Source organism: Pseudocercospora fijiensis, assembly GCF_000340215.1.
Source record: "Pseudocercospora fijiensis CIRAD86 unplaced genomic scaffold MYCFIscaffold_5, whole genome shotgun sequence".
NCBI classification, from domain to species: Eukaryota; Fungi; Ascomycota; class Dothideomycetes; order Mycosphaerellales; family Mycosphaerellaceae; genus Pseudocercospora; species Pseudocercospora fijiensis.
Window position 1 is genome coordinate 2919130 of NW_006921536.1, and position 16535 is coordinate 2935664.

The following is a 16535-nucleotide window of genomic DNA, read 5'->3' on the forward strand; positions in this document are numbered from 1 at the left end:
GACGGCAATCACGGTAATTTCTGTTTTCACTTCGGCCGGCTTTCACATGCCTGACAACTTCGGATCGGCCTCGCTCGGCCATCGAAGCGCCTTCTCTTCATCCAATCTATCTGGTCGTTAATCAAAATGGTATCGACTTCCATCGGACTGAAAGCCTGCCCGGAAGCTGCATTATGTCTGGGGTCGCTGATGGAGCATAATTCGGTCTGGAAACAAGACTTCTGAGTCCTGACATGGGAAGTACGACTCGAGCCGATGCAGCCGTAGCGGGCACCGAGTCTTCGCCGGGAGAACAACAACAACAACAACAACAACAACAACAGCAATAACAACATGATGACTCTGCAAGTCTGCATCGAGTTTCAGGAACTTTGTCTGGTCTGCCATGTCTTCTGCGCTGTCATGCTGAACACATATCCAGAGCCGGGCTTTTTCAGCTGACGATCAGCAATAGATTGTATGTCTGGTTGAAGGACTTGGGGCGTCTGGTTCACGCGCATTATCGAGCATGCACGAATGACGAGACTGAGCTAGCGATCCAAGAAGTCAGAGACCCCGAGCCCCCTTCGAATGCGTCCTTCGTAAGCTAGTTAATCGCTCCGAGCGTCCCACGGTCAGGCACAATCAAGCAAGATATTATTGTAGGTATGAGCGTATAAATTTCATTCAAGTACGAGTACAAGAGAACGCAGGCCATCGAATACCGCCTACACGTTCTTGAAGTTGGATCTGGCGCAACCCCTATTCACTGGAAGTACGAAGCATGGAAATTAGAAGCCAAATGGACTTCCATCTACAGCAGAAACATATGTATTTAGCCCCGTGGAAACGGTGCAAGCCTATAGACTCCGTTACCTCTCCATCTACGTTTCCCTGAACTAGAGGCTGAAATGAAGCAGAGCATAACCAGCAGCATCAAACGAGGTATCTCAGCGCCGCTGTCTCGACCCGAATATGTACGATCATAACCTTGAACACTCGTCGACCGCCAATTTTACCCAGAAAAATACGCCTCCTCGGCTCGGTCGCTGAGTCTGGATGTTTCTGCCATGTCTGACTTTGCCATCGACAGCCATGCAATATTCCCGGTGCTGTCCAGCCTGGACTGTATGTGCAGGTCGATGTCGGTATCGTTAATATCTGGATTCTGGAGGCATATTGAACGATGCTGAGATCTGCCGAACGAGAGCCGAAATCGGCCCGAATTTCGGGAGTGGCCGAAACCGAGTCCGAGTCAAGGAAACGGAATAGACAATGCAGCCTCTATCATCCTACACCTGAATGTCACAACCACCTATAAATCGTCGCGGTGAAACGAGAATGACATCAGCAATGCGAGGCGCAGTATATGCTACGGTAACAGCCATTCGATCTAGGTGGTGGCGTGGTGCCAAAGTTCTCCTCGCGCCGTGATATGCCGGCACATACTGTACAAGCATGCTGGTCAACTACCGGTATGTGTGGCGCCTGAAATAATGACCAGTCCAAGCATTCATTCCCCCCACACCGACATACACTTGGGGACAGGCCCACGGTCGTGAGCATCACTTCAGCATCATTCTTGCGGCCATGTTGCCTTGGACAGCGCTCGCCTCGGTGGCAGCTGCCTCTCTGGCAGGTAAGGAGCCTCAGAGCTCGATTCAAACAGCCTCAGCATGCTGACTTATGTGCAGCACTCGCACTTGGCCTTGATGTTGGTATGATATCAAGCACGTAGGCATCATTTGAGAAGAATGAGGTAGAGCTCCTGCTGAGAATCTTAGCCTCGTTCAGCCATCGTTCCTCTCGTACTTCGACAAACCCTCGCCATCAGCCATAGGAGGCATTGTCTCAGCATTCGCAGCCGGCGCCTGTTTTGGCGCTCTCTCCTCGGCTCTGATCACTGATCGACATGGACGCCTCTGGGGTCTACGCATTGGCTCTCTTATTGCCGTCATTGGAGCCGCCTTCCAAGCTGGAGCGGTACATGTTAGCGAGATTCATGCACTGATCAGTATCAAATACAGCCTTGATAACCGTTGACGTAGGTTGCCATGCTCATTATCGGGCGGCTGGTGAATGGTTTCGGCGCGGGAATCCTCACCGCGACTTTCCCTGTCTACGCCTCCGAAGTTGCTCCCCCGAACATTCGTGGTGCTTTGGGTGGTTTCCAAATGGTGAGCTGTTCATAGGGTTTCTGAAATGGTGCTAATGCTGTCGACCGAAGCTCATGATCAGTGCTGCGATTTTCATCGCCATAGCGACAGGCTATGGATTTGGAACGTCGTTCACAAACGACGCTCAATGGTATGGAATCGGTGCTAGACGACGGGAGTCCAGCTGACAGTGCGCATATAGGCGAGGACCACTTGCGATTCAGGCTGCGCCTCTGCTGTTGCTCGTACCTGCTTCATTTTTCATACCAGAGACTCCTCGATACCTCATCTCCAAGGACAAGGAAGATGAAGCGTATCGCACCTTAAGGCGATTACATCGCGGGTGCACCGAAGCCTTCATCGAAGGCGAGATTACGGAAATGGTCGATCAGATTCAAGCCGAACGAGCCATATTCACACCAACCTGGATAGAGATCTTCCAACGCCCTTCTTGGCGTCGTCGTATCCTGCTTATAGCCGGACTACAGATCATGGCTCAGCTTACAGGGATAAATTGTATCCAGTACTACGCATCAAGCATCTACGAGCGACTAGGCTTCAGTACATTTGACGCCCTCAAGCTAAATCTCATCTACGGAGCCTTTGGACTCATTTTCAACATATTCTGGGTGCTCACTGTTGATCGGCTTCCTCGCATTCGCCTCATCATCGCATCTTTGGCCCTGATGTGTGCAGCTTTGTTGACTCAAGCGGTCCTCTCCGGTGTTTACGAGAAGCGGAGCTATGTCCCAGCGAATGCTCTCCGAGCTCAAGTGGCCATGTTCTTCGTGTTCAATCTCGGGTTCATGGCAATGGGAATGCTTACATGGCTGATACCTCCTGAGATGTGTCCAATGGTCATGAGGTGAGCCGGCATCCTCAGTAGTTTCTGACAGGTCTAACTTCCTTCTCCTAGAGCCAAAGCCAATGCGGTGTCTGTCGCAGTGAACTATGTCGCAGGCCTCGTCGTGGCACAAGTTGCGCCAATCGGTCTCGCCCACATCGGCTTCAAATTCTTCTTCCTCTTCGTGGCCTGCGACGTGGTGTCAATCCCAATTCTGTATTTCTTCTACCCAGAGTAAGCGTCCCGTGCAATACATGGTCAAGAAGACAGTTTCTAATCGTTCGATCACAGAACCTCGAAGCTTTCTTTGGAGGAGATGAATGTCAAGTTCGCAGATGAGATTGTTGACCACCTGGAGAAGATCGCACCGGAATATCATTCGCAACGCGCCCCCGATGCGCCAACGAAGAGTGATGCTAAGAAGGTCGAGATTACATTGGTTGAAGAGAGGTGAAATCCTGAATGGCCACTCTAGCTCCGGTTGATTGGGTATAATAATATGGTTCCAAGTTTGGATTGAAGGTACCCACTGATGAAGCCAAATCTCAATCGGGTAATATCTGAATAAGGTTGGCTCTCTGTTCTGTCGTCGAACTGCCGTGGTCACAACTCCGCACACATCCCAGCAATATGGAACATATCAAACCCCGACATTTACCGGAGCCCTATGGAACAAAATCTACTTGTGTGTACGGTATACGTGTGAGTACTACTCAGGTCGATCCGTACGCTTCCCATCCCTTCATCCAACCAGCGCCAAGATGTCTTCATCTCAACCTTGGCATTCCTCCCGGGTCCATCCACCTGGATCACTGATCATAATCACAGGCGCAGGTGACTAGATGCAGAGAAATGTGCCGTGAACCAGCTTTGTCAAGAATTCAATCAGGCTCCGGAATCGGCATGGCCGCAGCCCAACAAGGCTATAAAGTCGCAGCCTGGGACATGGACGACTTAGGAATCTCCCGCACCAAAGAGCTCACGGGTCCAGGCCTTCCATCTCTTCCCAAATCTTTCCCGTCCCCCAACGATGTCTCTGAAGCCTTAGAAGTATCCCAAATCATCACCCGAGGTGGGAAAAACGTTCACTCGTACTTGTGAACAATGCAGGTCCAATCGCCATTGGCAAGTTCAGATGAGGCCCTTTCATGGAGATGACGATGGAGAACCGCTATGGATATGATTCGTTACCCTACCGAAGCTTTTCTTAGAACGAGTCCTGAACGAGGTGCGAGGATTGTTGATATTAGTTCGATTGTGGGAGCGCGGTTGGGAGGTGGTGGGTCTTGGTATTCTACTGCGAAAGCTGGTATTGTTGGGTATTGCAAGAATATGGCTCGTGTAGACGGAGGACTTTCAATATCAGAGCAGTACTCATTTCCACAATTGAGCTTGGTCTGTGTTTTGCCATGATGGGCCGTCATAATGCTCGTATGGTGGAGGACAACCTGGGATGGAGTCTTGGATGCTTTCTGGGGTGTATGGGTTGTGGTAGGTTGTTGGCTCGATGTCGGGGGAGCTTGGTAGAGGTGTGTAAGTCTGGTTTTCTCTCTTGAACTCGTAGAATGTAACGGACGTACTTTGGTAATGGACCCTTGAATAGCCACGATTGATCTTCGACCCAGCCTTTGTGATGATTGCACTGTCATCAATCGTTAGTGGATATGCTCATGAGAGAATCTCTAGCCGTACCTTGATAGTTCGGTACCAATGAAAATGCCATATCTTCCAATCATCCCCCTTCTTGATAAAGTCGATCGCATAAGCACCAAAGAGCCAAATTGGTTCTGGCCCTGCGTCCGACATGACTGCTTGTACGCTTGGAGATCGCCATGTTCCTTTGGCAGTTTTACCATCACCAGCAACTTCGATCATCCCAGTCGTGAGGAACGGGAAGAGGAGATTGCCTTTTAGAGTCGCAGATCCGAACTGGTCTTGAAATAGTGTGGTTATGGCAACTTTTCCGCGGTAGACACCACGATCTCCGACTTCTACGGACACATCTGGTTCGTCGAGTGCGAAGAAACTTAATGTATTGTGCATGTTCTTGGCTACGTGGTTGATTGGCAGCGCAGCTGCCAATCTAGACACCGCGGCCACCGCCCGCGAAAATCCAAGTTGTCCGCCAAGACCGAAATGATTGGCTAAGAAATTTCGCAGAAGTAATATGCAATCAAAGATTGAAGGGAAATTTGACTTACCCCGGATTTTAGCGTAGAACGTCAATCGAAACAAATATTAAAGGGAAATTTAACTTACCCCGGATTTTAGCATAGAACGTAAATCGAAAGCGCTTAACGAATCCCGGATATAAGCGTAATACGCTAATAAAAATTTAGTAGGAGCTTAACGTATACTAAAGACCTAGATATAGCTATATCCTACTAAATATAAAGCCTATCGACTAGTATAAAGGTCCCCGTAGCGAAAATATTAGTAAGATTACTAATAGTACTATTAATTTTAATAAAGCTATTAGTAGAGCTACTAGTAACTTTAGACTATTAGACTATTAGTAGGACTAGGTATTAAGAAAACTATTAACAAACCTATTAATTAAACTATTAGGTAAACTATTAGATAGACTATTAGATAAACTCTTAGCTAAACTATTAGTAAACCTAATAATAGAACTAATAATAAAACTAATAATAAAACTAATAACTCAAATAGTACTAATAGTAAAACTATTAGTAAAACTAATAACTCAAATAGTACTAATAGTAAAACTATTAGTAAAACTACTAATAGGACTATTAATAAAACTACTAATAAAACTGTTAACAGAACTACTAATAAAACTACTAGTAAAACTACCAAGACTACGAGCTAGCCTACGAATAGGACTACTAATTAAAGTACTAAGACCACTAACTAAACTAGAAACAAAACTATTAACAAAACTACTAATAAAACTATTAATAAAACTACTAATAAAACTATTAAAGAAACTACTAATAAAATACTAATTAAAATTTTCGTTAAACTGAAACTAGTAATCGAACTACTAATTAAACTATTAATTAAATAGTTAATTAAGCTATTTATATAATTACTAATAAAACGACTAATTAAACTACTAGTTAAGCTACTAGTTAAACTACTTCTTAAACTACTAACGAAATTTTAAATTAAACCGTTACTAGTAATTAAAATACTAATCGAACTGCTAGCTAAACTACTAATTAAACTGCTAATCGATCTACTAATCGACCTACTAATCGACCTACTAATCGACCTATCTCTATTTAGAAGTTAGTAATTTAGTACTATATACTTTAAATTATATAATTTATCGGGGGACTAGCTACTAGTAAAATACTAATTAAAATTTCTATTAAACTAAAACTACTAATTAAACTACTAATTAAACTATTGATTAAACTACTAATTAAACTACTAATTAAACGGTTAGTTAAACTATTAATTAGACTATTAATTAAACTACTAATTAAACTATTAATCAAGCTATTAATTAAACTATTAATCAAACTATTAATCAAACTATTAATTAAACTATTAATTAAACTATTAATTAAACTACTAATTAAACTATTAATCAAGCTATTAATTAAACTATTAATCAAACTATTAATCAAACTATTAATCAAACTATTAATCAAACTATTTATTAAACTATTAATCAAACTATTAATTAAACTATTCATTAAACTATTAATTAAACTATTAATTAAACTATTAATCGAACTATTAGTCGAACCGTTAATCGACCTCTACTAATCGAACTATCTCTATTTCGAAGTTAGTAATTTTAATTAGTATTCTATACTTTAAACTATATAATTTATCGGAGGACGAGTAATAGAAATAACTAGTATAATAGCTAAATCTATAATAGCTAGATAGTATAGCTTAAAGCTATTAATCTCTAAGAATTATACTACTAGACTTACTAGCTAGAGGATAGCTACTAGTAATTAGGGGTTATATATAATATATCTAGGCCTCTACTAAGGTAGTATATCTATTCTTTTAGTATATATTCTATATATAGCCTAAATAATTAAGTTTTATTTATATATTTTAAGCTAAGTTTAATAACTTTTACTACTAGTAAATTTACTACTAAAGTTAGAAGTCTAAATCGCTATTTTAGTATATAGCTAAAGTTCTATTCTCTCTTACTATAGTGACTAGCTAAGTAGTACTTAGTATTTGCTATAGATATATTTAATTTTCTAACTAAATATTTAAAGCCTACTAATTAAGAGTCTAAGGGAATTAATAGCGCGCGTCTAGACTAGTAGCGAACTACTACTTAGATACTAGTACTTATATTAAGCCCTACTAAACTATATACTATAGCTAGAACAAACTACTATATAACTTAGAAAAGCATAACTATAATTTAGAATTGTAAGATTAGTAAATTTTCCTTTATAAACTAGGGTATAGATATATATAGAAACTAAAATTATAATATTCTCTAAAACTAGTATCGTATTCCTAGAACCTTATAAATAGCTATATTATATATAATATAAAGATACCTAGGCCTATAGTTATAGAGTCTAAGAGCCTTTAGCTATTGAAGTTTACTAGCCTCGGTAGTTGAGATATATATACGATTAGTAATCAAAACAAATACATTGCAAGCTGCCAGTCTTGGAACGCGATAGTGGTCCACAACACTTCCTAGTTGTGTGTCTGTTGCGCTATTGAGATGTGCTAAGTTGACGGGGCGATCGATTCAAGCTGACCTTCCCATGAGCATATTGATCTCGTCTTTTGCTTTGAGGCGAGTGACTTCTGCTTTGAGCTGTGCTAGCTCTTCGAGTATGTTTGAGTTCATGTCGGAGATCTGTAGGTGGTTTTGAGCTGTCTGCCGTCCACAGACTTATTAATTGGACGATACCGGAGTCAGAATGCTACCATCGTTGACCGTCATGACGTGAATCAGCAATCAATATTGCGCTTCGGGCGTCGCCAGAGGCCCTGGCTACGGGTACTGATGGGTACGCGTCGACCAGTCAGCTTCCAGCTGTTCCTGGTTCCCAACAGTGACGGACAGGGATTCGGAAGTCCATATACCCGTCATACACTGGCCAGAGCATTTCGTGGGCAGAAACCCAGTTCGTCGATGCTCGAAACGTCTTCTCTTTGCACTACCCATGGAGTGTCCCGTCCCTCGCTATGTTGACCTGCCAGAGCTGGTACCAGGCTTCCGATTCTCGTGGTCATATTTCAACTCGCTTCCAAGCAAGAATCGCGAGGCGGATCAGATCGGCACAGTAATTGGCATCTACAAAGTCATTGATCTGATCGATACTAAGAGAGCGGCATGGTGTAGCTGAACTTCCTCACTCCAGCTAGAAAGGTCGCAGCAGCGGCAGAAATCAAAGATGGCGTTTCCATCTCATTGGAGTTAGTGTCCATGTACGTGTAGTATCATCGATGGACCTCCCTGATAACATTCCAGCTTGCCCATCAACCACTTCGCCGCAGTTTCCCGCGCCTTTGGAGGACGGATGCCACCTTATCATGAACTTCATCAGATTGACTCGTCAGTCTATGAGGATTCCGTCAACCTCAACACTCAGGTCTCCAGGTACGTAAAGTATTGAGCCACCTCTGCTGCTAGCAATACTTGCCAATACGCCATTGGTCGTGGTGTAGTCAATGGGATGGCTTTCGTCACTTCGGACTCAGGGTCACACATCAATTCTACAACGGCTTCGGGAGCGCCCATATCGAAGATTCGACGGTCCTGGGCACGAACGGTATGTCTTTGGAGCGATTTCAACTGAATTCGGCCTGAAAGAGAACTAGCCTGGATCCAAACCGGAGCAATCGTGGGCCGCGGTGTACTTGTCGACGTTCATGCATATTTCCTGTCTCTGGGCTGGAGGGTCGACCCAAATGGTGGCTCTCCCATAACGTTGGATCATGTGCTCGACACGCTACGGGCCCAAGGGACAATGATAATGCCTGGAGATATCCTGATATTTCGAACTGGTTGGCTGGAATGGTATAACGAAAGCTCCGAGCAGGAACGATATACAGAACTTTGCCAAAGACATTCGCCTGGAGAGCATCAGTTCATTGGGCTGGCTCAGGCAGAAGACTTCATTGCATGGTTGTGGGATAACCAGATTGCGGCCGTGGCTGGGGATCAGGTCGCATTCGAGTGCACGCCTCCTCCAGAATCAGGGATTGGAATGCTACATGAGCATTTGCTGGCCGCTTTGGGGTGCCCTATCGGGGAGCTTTTTGACGTGGAAACTCTGGCCAAAGAGTGCGAGAAGCGGAAGAGGTACTCATTCTTCTTCACTTCAGCGCCACTTCATGTATCTGGAGGTGTGGCGAGCCCTTGCAATAGTATAGCCATCTTGTGAGCTCATATTGAGATCAGATCCGGCTGGAGAATCCTATCCAGATTCTCGGGAGTTGACAACATACAGGGCAGGGCTTACGTTTGAAATGGACTTTACAAATGAAATCTCAGCGTGACCGGCAAACTGAATGAGGGATCTTTGACGTGATGTAGAGGGCGAGGATTGCGGCGAGAGAGCTGCTAAACAGAGCAGCCTTTGCTAACATACGATACCAGCGAGCCATGCCAGTGATTACGATGGAGACCGATTCCGCCCGGAGGTTTCAAGAAACGCTCGTAGCCTGCGTCAAGTCTTTTCCAAGGACGATCATCTCCAGCCCGTCCGCGAAAATTTCACGTCCTCTATCGCCATAGCGGAAGTCTCGTTTTGCCCCAGTCTCTTGATATCCACAGCGGCCATACTAGATGTCAATAGTCGGAAGGTCAGCGGATTTCTCCGACATTGGGTGCTCTCATGGGATTGCTTCCTCACCCACGCGCGAAGCTCGGTGCGTGCATTTACATAGTCCATCTCCAGGCGTTTGACGTTCCAATTTTGCTGCACAAATTCTTCTGCCTCAGCAAGCATGGCCCGGCCATAGCCTCGATGGTGGTACTTTGGTTGTACAGCAAGCAGACCGAACCAAGCAGCGCCGGTCGTCATGTGGGCTTGCGCAGGATCAGAAGGCCTTTGCAAGAAGCAACATGCGACTGGCCGGAGTTCGCTTGGAATGTTGCCTGTGAGCATGACTGTATCTGGGCCGGCTATCATATTGGCGGTGTCGTTCGCCGATACGATATCGACTCTTCGGGACTGGTCGTTGAAAATCCATGTCTGCCCAGTCTTTTCATTTCGGAAGCCAGCGTTGATGATAGAAGCCAGGTGGCTTGCATCTGCTGGAACAGCGGTCCGGAAGGTGAGCTTAGGAGGCCCAAGATTTCCAGACATATTGTGTTGATCGGATCGGATATGTCACATCTGTGCCTCCGTATGGCCAGTGGCTTTATAGAATCAGCTCGCCCTCGCCCTCGCCCTCGCCCTCGCCCTCGCCCTCGCCCTACGCCCTAATGTCTACGACAATGCCACGCAGGCGGTCCCGAATTTCACCGAAAGGATCAAGCGGGCCCGATGCAGCTGTAGAAGCTGATATGTCGCTGGCGTGCCGAGTGGGAGACGGTGAAGTATCGCGTTAAGACCTTCTTCGTTTTTCACTGCGTGAGATGCTGAGTTGAGATGATGATGAGGAAAGGAAAGGAAAGGAGTATGCTTATATACTACCTCCGTTCAGGCCTTTGTGCATTAAGGATTACGTTCCGCGGTGGTGAATTGGTTCGAATTGCACGTGATAGCATAATTTAGGGTTCATTTGCCGACTTCCGAGCAACCAATCACACACCGCTCCACCTAATCCTTCGCTAGAATAGGAGGAACGACGCTAAACCTAATGAGTTATAGTCCTTCACGTGCTTCCTCTCACATGATACACGAGTATTCTACGAAGCGCCTGAATGGGAGGTAGCTTATATAATAGCTGCGTAATCGGAATCAGGTCCGAGGCATGCATCCTCTTCGTCAGTCACATGTCGATGATACGGAAAGACAAGAGACAGGTCTCCTGCGTGATCTGACAGATTGCGAAGTTGATCAGGACTACTGGCGCCACAACTGAGCCTGTTACAGCAACAACCGCCATACGCACCTCACCCTGCAGCCACCTGCTCAGGCAGCATGAGCCGTCAAGATGATCAAGCAGCGATACAAACAGCAATCGACTCGATCAGCAGTGGTCAACGCGTCGTCATAACAGCCTCAGGCTCGATTGGCGCCACAACCATCACCATCGACAGCAGCAAGACGTTTGAAGGCGGTGGAACCATCGACGTCGGCAACAGAAACGGTCGTGGAGCCATCGTCGAAATTCAGGGCGGTACGGTTAATGGGGGTGGAGAGGTGAGACTTGCTGCGAGAGAGGAATTTGCGGGTAATCGGGATATTTCCATCACGGCGGAGGTCAATGATAATTCTGTGACGGAGAATCCTTGCGGGGAGAATTCGAGTATTAGTATTACTGGGAATGCTGCGGTTAATATCTGTTGAAGAGCATTCGCTGGCCATCTTGGTGTTGTCAAATCCTCACACTGTTTACCTGAAGAGTACACCTTTGGAGCGAATCCGAATATCAATTCAAAGATATGGGTCATCATGCCGACGATGATGAAGGGAGTGAACTTGAGCTCTTTGTATTTCTCAAGGCGTGAGTCTTTGATGGCTAATAAGGTTGCGCCGAGGGTGATCAGTCCAGCGGAGATGCAGCTGCCTCCCACGATGAGCACCGGAGTGAACGTCGATTACAGCGGCGAAGAGGCTGTCCTGTGAAGGCATGATGTTCGAGTTGTCCATGTTGGATGCTCGGTGGATACGACTCTCGTACCCTTCACATTCAGAGATGTGAAAATTCCCATCGATATCATCCCAGCAACGGCGACTTCTCAGTCTCCTCGACTCCAGTACTAGCACTCTCTCCCCTCTCCATACCACACCCCTTAACTCCTCTCCTCCACACACAGCCCACCATAGCTTTGATACCCGCACCAATCGCAACCACCACAACAGGAGCCCCATTAAACAAAATCTCACCAAAATAGATCCAAAGCATCATCATCGGCCAGCCAGGATACGGATCGCTGTTGACATAGTAAAGGTGTGAGATGGCGATGGCGAACAAGTGTCCGAAAAGTCCTGTGAGGAGCGTCCAGTCGCATGCTAGTTCTCCAAGATCCCTGCGTTCCAAATGAAGAAGCAGACCGGTCAAACTTGCGGTCGTGATTGTGATGATTACCGCGGGAATGAAGCTGGCCAGCAGGAAAAGTGCGATGAGGAAGACGTTCCAGAGATCGTGCATGGCAGTCGTCAGATCTTGTGGCGTGAGCGATATGGTGTTGTTGAACATGGTGGCGTATGATCGGGTGGGTTTCTGACGGAAGGTAGTAGTAGAGACAGCAAGGCTGATTCCAGTGACGACTTCTGGAGAATGTGGAGCGAGAGGCAGGAGGCAGTGGGTAGTGTAAGCTTGGATTTAGGACATTGTGCGCGCTTGAAAGGCGCTGTTGAGACTTTGCGAAAATATTGTGGTTGTGGCAGGCCAGCTTTATGGTACTGCTGCTCGTGAAACTGAATGGTAAGCAACAAACTTGGCGTGTCGGCTGTGACTGAAGTCTATCTCTCTGGACGCGTTCCCAGACCTGTAATGCGGCAATAGTACATGGTCGGGGACAGCATCATGAGGCCCAGGTAGATTCCAAGGTATCTGAGAATTGAAAGCGGGATGATGAACAATTGTATGATGAATTGAAGGTCGCCGGGTATCAAATGTGGATTCACCGGAACTTGCGTGCTTGTGGTGATGTTTTCAAGTATTGGGGTGATCGCTTGTACAGTCGGAGCGACTCCGAAATGTTGTTGTACCAAGAACATGTGCAGTTCTTAGGTGACTTGGAAACTTGTCACAGGCTTCTTCCTGCAAAAAGATAAGTTCACGATCATGAGCAGTATTCCCGCTTCCGATTGATACTGCCACATTGCCGCAACAGTCCACTCATCCATGGACGACTTCAGTGAAGACGGCCACCTACATGCCGAGCACACCGACCTTGGACGCGATGGAAAGGAGGTCGAGATATTCTTCGTTGCTATTATTGAGTAGCATTAGCACTTCCTACTGACTTGCCATACTACCAAACCTCTTCTGCCCACCACTCGCTGCAATGTAGGCTTCACACCATCGCCTCCAAAATCAAGATCGTCCAGACCAATATGTTTCCTATATTGCCACATCTTGAGGAAGGTGAGATCTTTGCTTTCTGACGAAGGCCACGTGTGCGCGTCCAAAAAGGTTGCGCTGTCTGGCGCCACCAGAAGCGTCTTGTTGGCCGCGCTTTCGCAATGAGCACTTTGCTTGAGCTGCGCAATCATCTTGTCCCCGGACATTCCCATCAAGTCCAAGGTCTCCATGTAGTGGTTGCGGCCATCAAGAAGCCATCTTGGCGGGCTGTATGTTTTCCACCAGAATGCTTGACTCACAGCCTCCTGCTGCGCGATCCAGTTCTGCGCCGGCACAACGCCGCCTTGATGGTACTGTCCAAAGAGAACAGCTGCCAGGGCATTGAAGAATATCCATATTGCTACCCAGTAGCGAGCTCCACGTGGAGGCAAGGCAGTGGTAGCAAGCAGGAGAGGAACAGCCGGCAGAAGGAATCGAGGTTCTTGGTGTGGAAACAGGGACAAAGCTATAGTTCCGGACACTGCTGACCACAGGAGAATGTCCTTCCTACTCCAGAGGAACAGCAAGGGAATGGCCGGCCCTATGAGTTGCGGGAGATTGGCGACAAAGTGCTGCCAGAAAGGATGAAGACCGTGCTGGGAGAGATTTGCGACGTCAGTATTGTAAGTCAAATTGTTCCACGGTGTGAAGACGGCGGTCTTCAAGAGATCTCTGACATGAGGTCGATAGCCTTGGTAGAATTCGGTGTCCATTGTGATAGCAATCGCCATGGTAGCCAGTCCACTAAATAGCATGACTGGGATACGGAGAGGGCGTTTCAGCAGGCTAGGCAGGAGTTGGAGCAGAGGTAACAGGAGGTATGCCGGGAATGTAATGCGATTGAAGACGCCGACCACTGCAAGAAACGCGAGGCCAGCGCACGGCTGTACGAGCAGCTGTTCGGGATCGTTTGAGAGTCGACGAATCAAAACCAGAGACCAGAGGACAGCGATCGTCTCGATACTGTTCGAGAATGTGTGGGTCTGTAGAGTCCAGGTCACGTATGATGAGGCCACAAGCATTATTGCCCTCCGTCGCTCGTTCGGGATTGGCACAAGTTCATGGATGGCCCAATCGCCGAGGATGAAGCTCATGAGAAACATGAGACAGCGTAAAGTGTAGAATGCTACGCTCGGCGGCACTGGGCCATAGCCAAGCCCTTCCCAGATCCATTTCAATACCGTCAGAGGCCAGCCATAGACGAGCCAGAAGGGGAATATGCTTCTTATGGGGTAGGATGAGGTGAACTCCCATGTCTTGTAGATGGGGTACCCGAAGACCTCGCCTATTTGAAGTTGTCAACACGCTATGTACGTGTGATGCGCATGCGTGGGAGCCAGCTTACCGGCAATGATCTCAGGCCCTTGGAAGTGTTCATCGGGATGGATGTAGCTCGGCTGCAGGGCAAAGTACAACCTGAGCAGCACCAGCAGTAGGTAGAGTCTGCGCCACATCGCGTCGCCGTCGGGCGTCGGGCGGTTATGGCAGGCCAGGTGGCATTAGTATTAGACAAAGCAGTATGGACAAGGATGGGTTGAGAAGCGAAGTTCATGATGAGAGCATGTCTCGGTGATGTCGGCAGAGTCGCGTGTCGCGTTGCGCAAGCAGGCAAGACAACATCGCGACTGATGAGCTCGGGCCGCCCAGACATGCCCAACAATGACGGACTGCGGTGCGCAGCGGCATGTGATATCCAGCAGCACTTCACTCACCCTATTGTACACCGAATCATCTGCATGTGAATCTTCCGTGCGTGCCTGCCTCAGCATCTCCGCACAGCCGCCGCATTGACGTTAGCATTGTTTGCTGTTTGCGCCTATCAAACTGAGTCACAAGCCACGATCCGCACAAGGCAGGCAGCATTCGGCGCTAAAGTGCGGCTCATCCCGTCCAAAGGTGGGCTTCCTTCTTAAAGTGTCACTCGCCCGCACTTGCACTTCTATCCACCACTTCGAACAACCACTTGCGACTCAACAAAGACCACCACACCACACCTTCCGACACATATCCACAAACAACACCAGCTTCACCAAGAAGTCCTTTCAACACATCCACAGATATCATGTCTTCCGCCGAGGGTGAGCAGAGCGTCAAGCTCGTGTCTTCCGACAACGTTGAGATCGTCACTCGTGAGTTCCAAAATCATTTTGACGGCGCGCGCCCCATATACTGACAGCCGCGACAGAGCGCAAGGTTGCTGAGCGCTCCATGCTCATCAAGAACATGATCGAGGACCTCGGCGCCCCAGGCGAAGAGCCCATCCCAATCATGAACGTAAGTCACACCATACCACCATCCTCATCTTCCGAGACAGTGTCTAACAAGCTCCGCAGGTCTCCGAGGCCGTCCTTCGCAAGGTTCTCGAGTGGTGCGAGCACCACAAGAACGACCCAGCCCCATCACAAGACGATGACGCCGACTCCCGCAAGAAGACGACTGACATCGAGGACTGGGACCAAAAGTTCATGCAGGTCGACCAGGAGATGCTCTTCGAGATCATCCTCGCTGCCAACTACATGGACATCAAGGCACTCCTCGATGTCGGCTGCAAGACTGTGGCCAACATGATCAAGGGCAAGTCTCCAGAGGAGATTAGGAAGACATTCAACATCCAGAATGACTTCACCCCCGAAGAGGAGGACCAGATCCGCCGCGAGAACGAGTGGGCCGAGGATCGCTAAGCGACATCTCGCCCTTTTACCATCATCATTTATCGCGACATCCCACGACCCTCCTATCTTACTTCATCACTCGAAAGTCGCAATATCCACCCACATCGAACTTGGCATAAGCGGCTGGTCTTTTGGCGATGGACATGCTGCAAGGCGTTCGGCGCTTACTGGGATGGAAATTTTCATGACATGATACGACGACATTGCCGCACGCAGCTGGTTGCGTCTGGGGGGTTAACTGCCGGTGGCCATGCATAAGACGTGCTGCACTATATAGCGCGACGGCGCTGGAGCTGTTGAATAGACAGCCGAATGACAAAAACTACAAAACTACCTTGATTTCCATCTTCACGTGCGTGCGTGTGTGCGAGGCTTCATGGCTTGCCGCGAATCCGCTTGCAAGCCAGTAAAGAGCTTGTCGTTGGGCAGAGCTGACGGGCTTCGTCTCATCCCATCAGGCTTCGGGCTTCAAAGCGTCATCCATCTCTCTGCTTCGCAATCTGACCTTGTTCAATATCACATGACTGGTTGTATGTGACTTTGTTCAATATCACATGACTGGTTGCATCGCTGCCTTCTCGTTCCCATCACCTCTCAATTGTCACTATCTCCTCTCAGCGCCCATGTCCTTTAGTGCTGCATCCGTCGAAGCGCAGCTCATCGTTGGCTTGCATGCTCGAAAATTGAGAATCGAGTGCTATTGTGTGTGATCAAAACTCGCGCTCGCGC

General features: G+C 47.5%; 8 protein-coding genes across 8 annotated transcripts; 4 read left to right on the forward strand and 4 right to left on the reverse strand.

The window, feature by feature from the left end:
* Positions 1-1770: 1770 nt before the first annotated feature.
* Positions 1771-3433, forward strand: MYCFIDRAFT_139011 (uncharacterized protein; the record flags this gene model as incomplete). Its single annotated transcript, XM_007929342.1, has 6 exons — positions 1771-1968; positions 2028-2156; positions 2207-2286; positions 2338-3000; positions 3052-3213; positions 3271-3433. Coding segments are annotated over 6 exons (1395 nt in total), but the record flags the coding sequence as incomplete, so codon positions are not given.
* A 733-nt stretch (positions 3434-4166) lies between these two features.
* Positions 4167-7888, reverse strand: MYCFIDRAFT_175638 (uncharacterized protein; the record flags this gene model as incomplete). Its single annotated transcript, XM_007929343.1, has 7 exons — positions 4167-4332; positions 4364-4558; positions 4587-4621; positions 4672-5175; positions 7583-7635; positions 7679-7818; positions 7851-7888. The coding sequence occupies 7 exons, from the start codon at positions 7886-7888 to the stop codon at positions 4167-4169; spliced, it is 1131 nt and encodes a 376-aa protein (XP_007927534.1).
* A 402-nt stretch (positions 7889-8290) lies between these two features.
* On the forward strand, positions 8291-9335 carry MYCFIDRAFT_30459 (uncharacterized protein; the record flags this gene model as incomplete). Its single annotated transcript, XM_007928749.1, has 4 exons — positions 8291-8364; positions 8420-8548; positions 8617-8720; positions 8770-9335. Coding segments are annotated over 4 exons (873 nt in total), but the record flags the coding sequence as incomplete, so codon positions are not given.
* A 262-nt stretch (positions 9336-9597) lies between these two features.
* On the reverse strand, positions 9598-10262 carry MYCFIDRAFT_77619 (uncharacterized protein; the record flags this gene model as incomplete). The annotated part of the gene is made up of 2 exons (XM_007928942.1): positions 9598-9735; positions 9807-10262. 2 exons carry the CDS (start codon positions 10260-10262, stop codon positions 9598-9600), a joined length of 594 nt encoding a protein of 197 aa, XP_007927133.1.
* Positions 10263-10758: 496 nt separating this feature from the next.
* MYCFIDRAFT_175640 (uncharacterized protein) lies at positions 10759-11343 on the forward strand (the record flags this gene model as incomplete). The annotated part of the gene is made up of 5 exons (XM_007929344.1): positions 10759-10777; positions 10804-10829; positions 10864-10933; positions 10963-11256; positions 11282-11343. The coding sequence occupies 5 exons, from the start codon at positions 10759-10761 to the stop codon at positions 11341-11343; spliced, it is 471 nt and encodes a 156-aa protein (XP_007927535.1).
* Positions 11344-11781: 438 nt separating this feature from the next.
* MYCFIDRAFT_197309 (uncharacterized protein) lies at positions 11782-12264 on the reverse strand (the record flags this gene model as incomplete). Its single annotated transcript, XM_007929345.1, has 1 exon — positions 11782-12264. The coding sequence occupies one exon, from the start codon at positions 12262-12264 to the stop codon at positions 11782-11784; it is 483 nt and encodes a 160-aa protein (XP_007927536.1).
* A 722-nt stretch (positions 12265-12986) lies between these two features.
* Positions 12987-14607, reverse strand: MYCFIDRAFT_71645 (glycosyltransferase family 22 protein). Its single transcript, XM_007928927.1, has 2 exons — positions 14480-14607; positions 12987-14419 (listed from the first exon to the last, which is right to left on the reverse strand). Exons 1-2 carry the CDS (start codon positions 14586-14588, stop codon positions 13020-13022), a joined length of 1509 nt encoding a protein of 502 aa, XP_007927118.1. The 5' UTR covers positions 14589-14607; the 3' UTR covers positions 12987-13019.
* A 491-nt stretch (positions 14608-15098) lies between these two features.
* On the forward strand, positions 15099-16138 carry MYCFIDRAFT_56437 (uncharacterized protein). Its single transcript, XM_007928871.1, has 3 exons — positions 15099-15263; positions 15320-15408; positions 15468-16138. Exons 1-3 carry the CDS (start codon positions 15197-15199, stop codon positions 15813-15815), a joined length of 504 nt encoding a protein of 167 aa, XP_007927062.1. The 5' UTR covers positions 15099-15196; the 3' UTR covers positions 15816-16138.
* Positions 16139-16535: the final 397 nt, after the last annotated feature.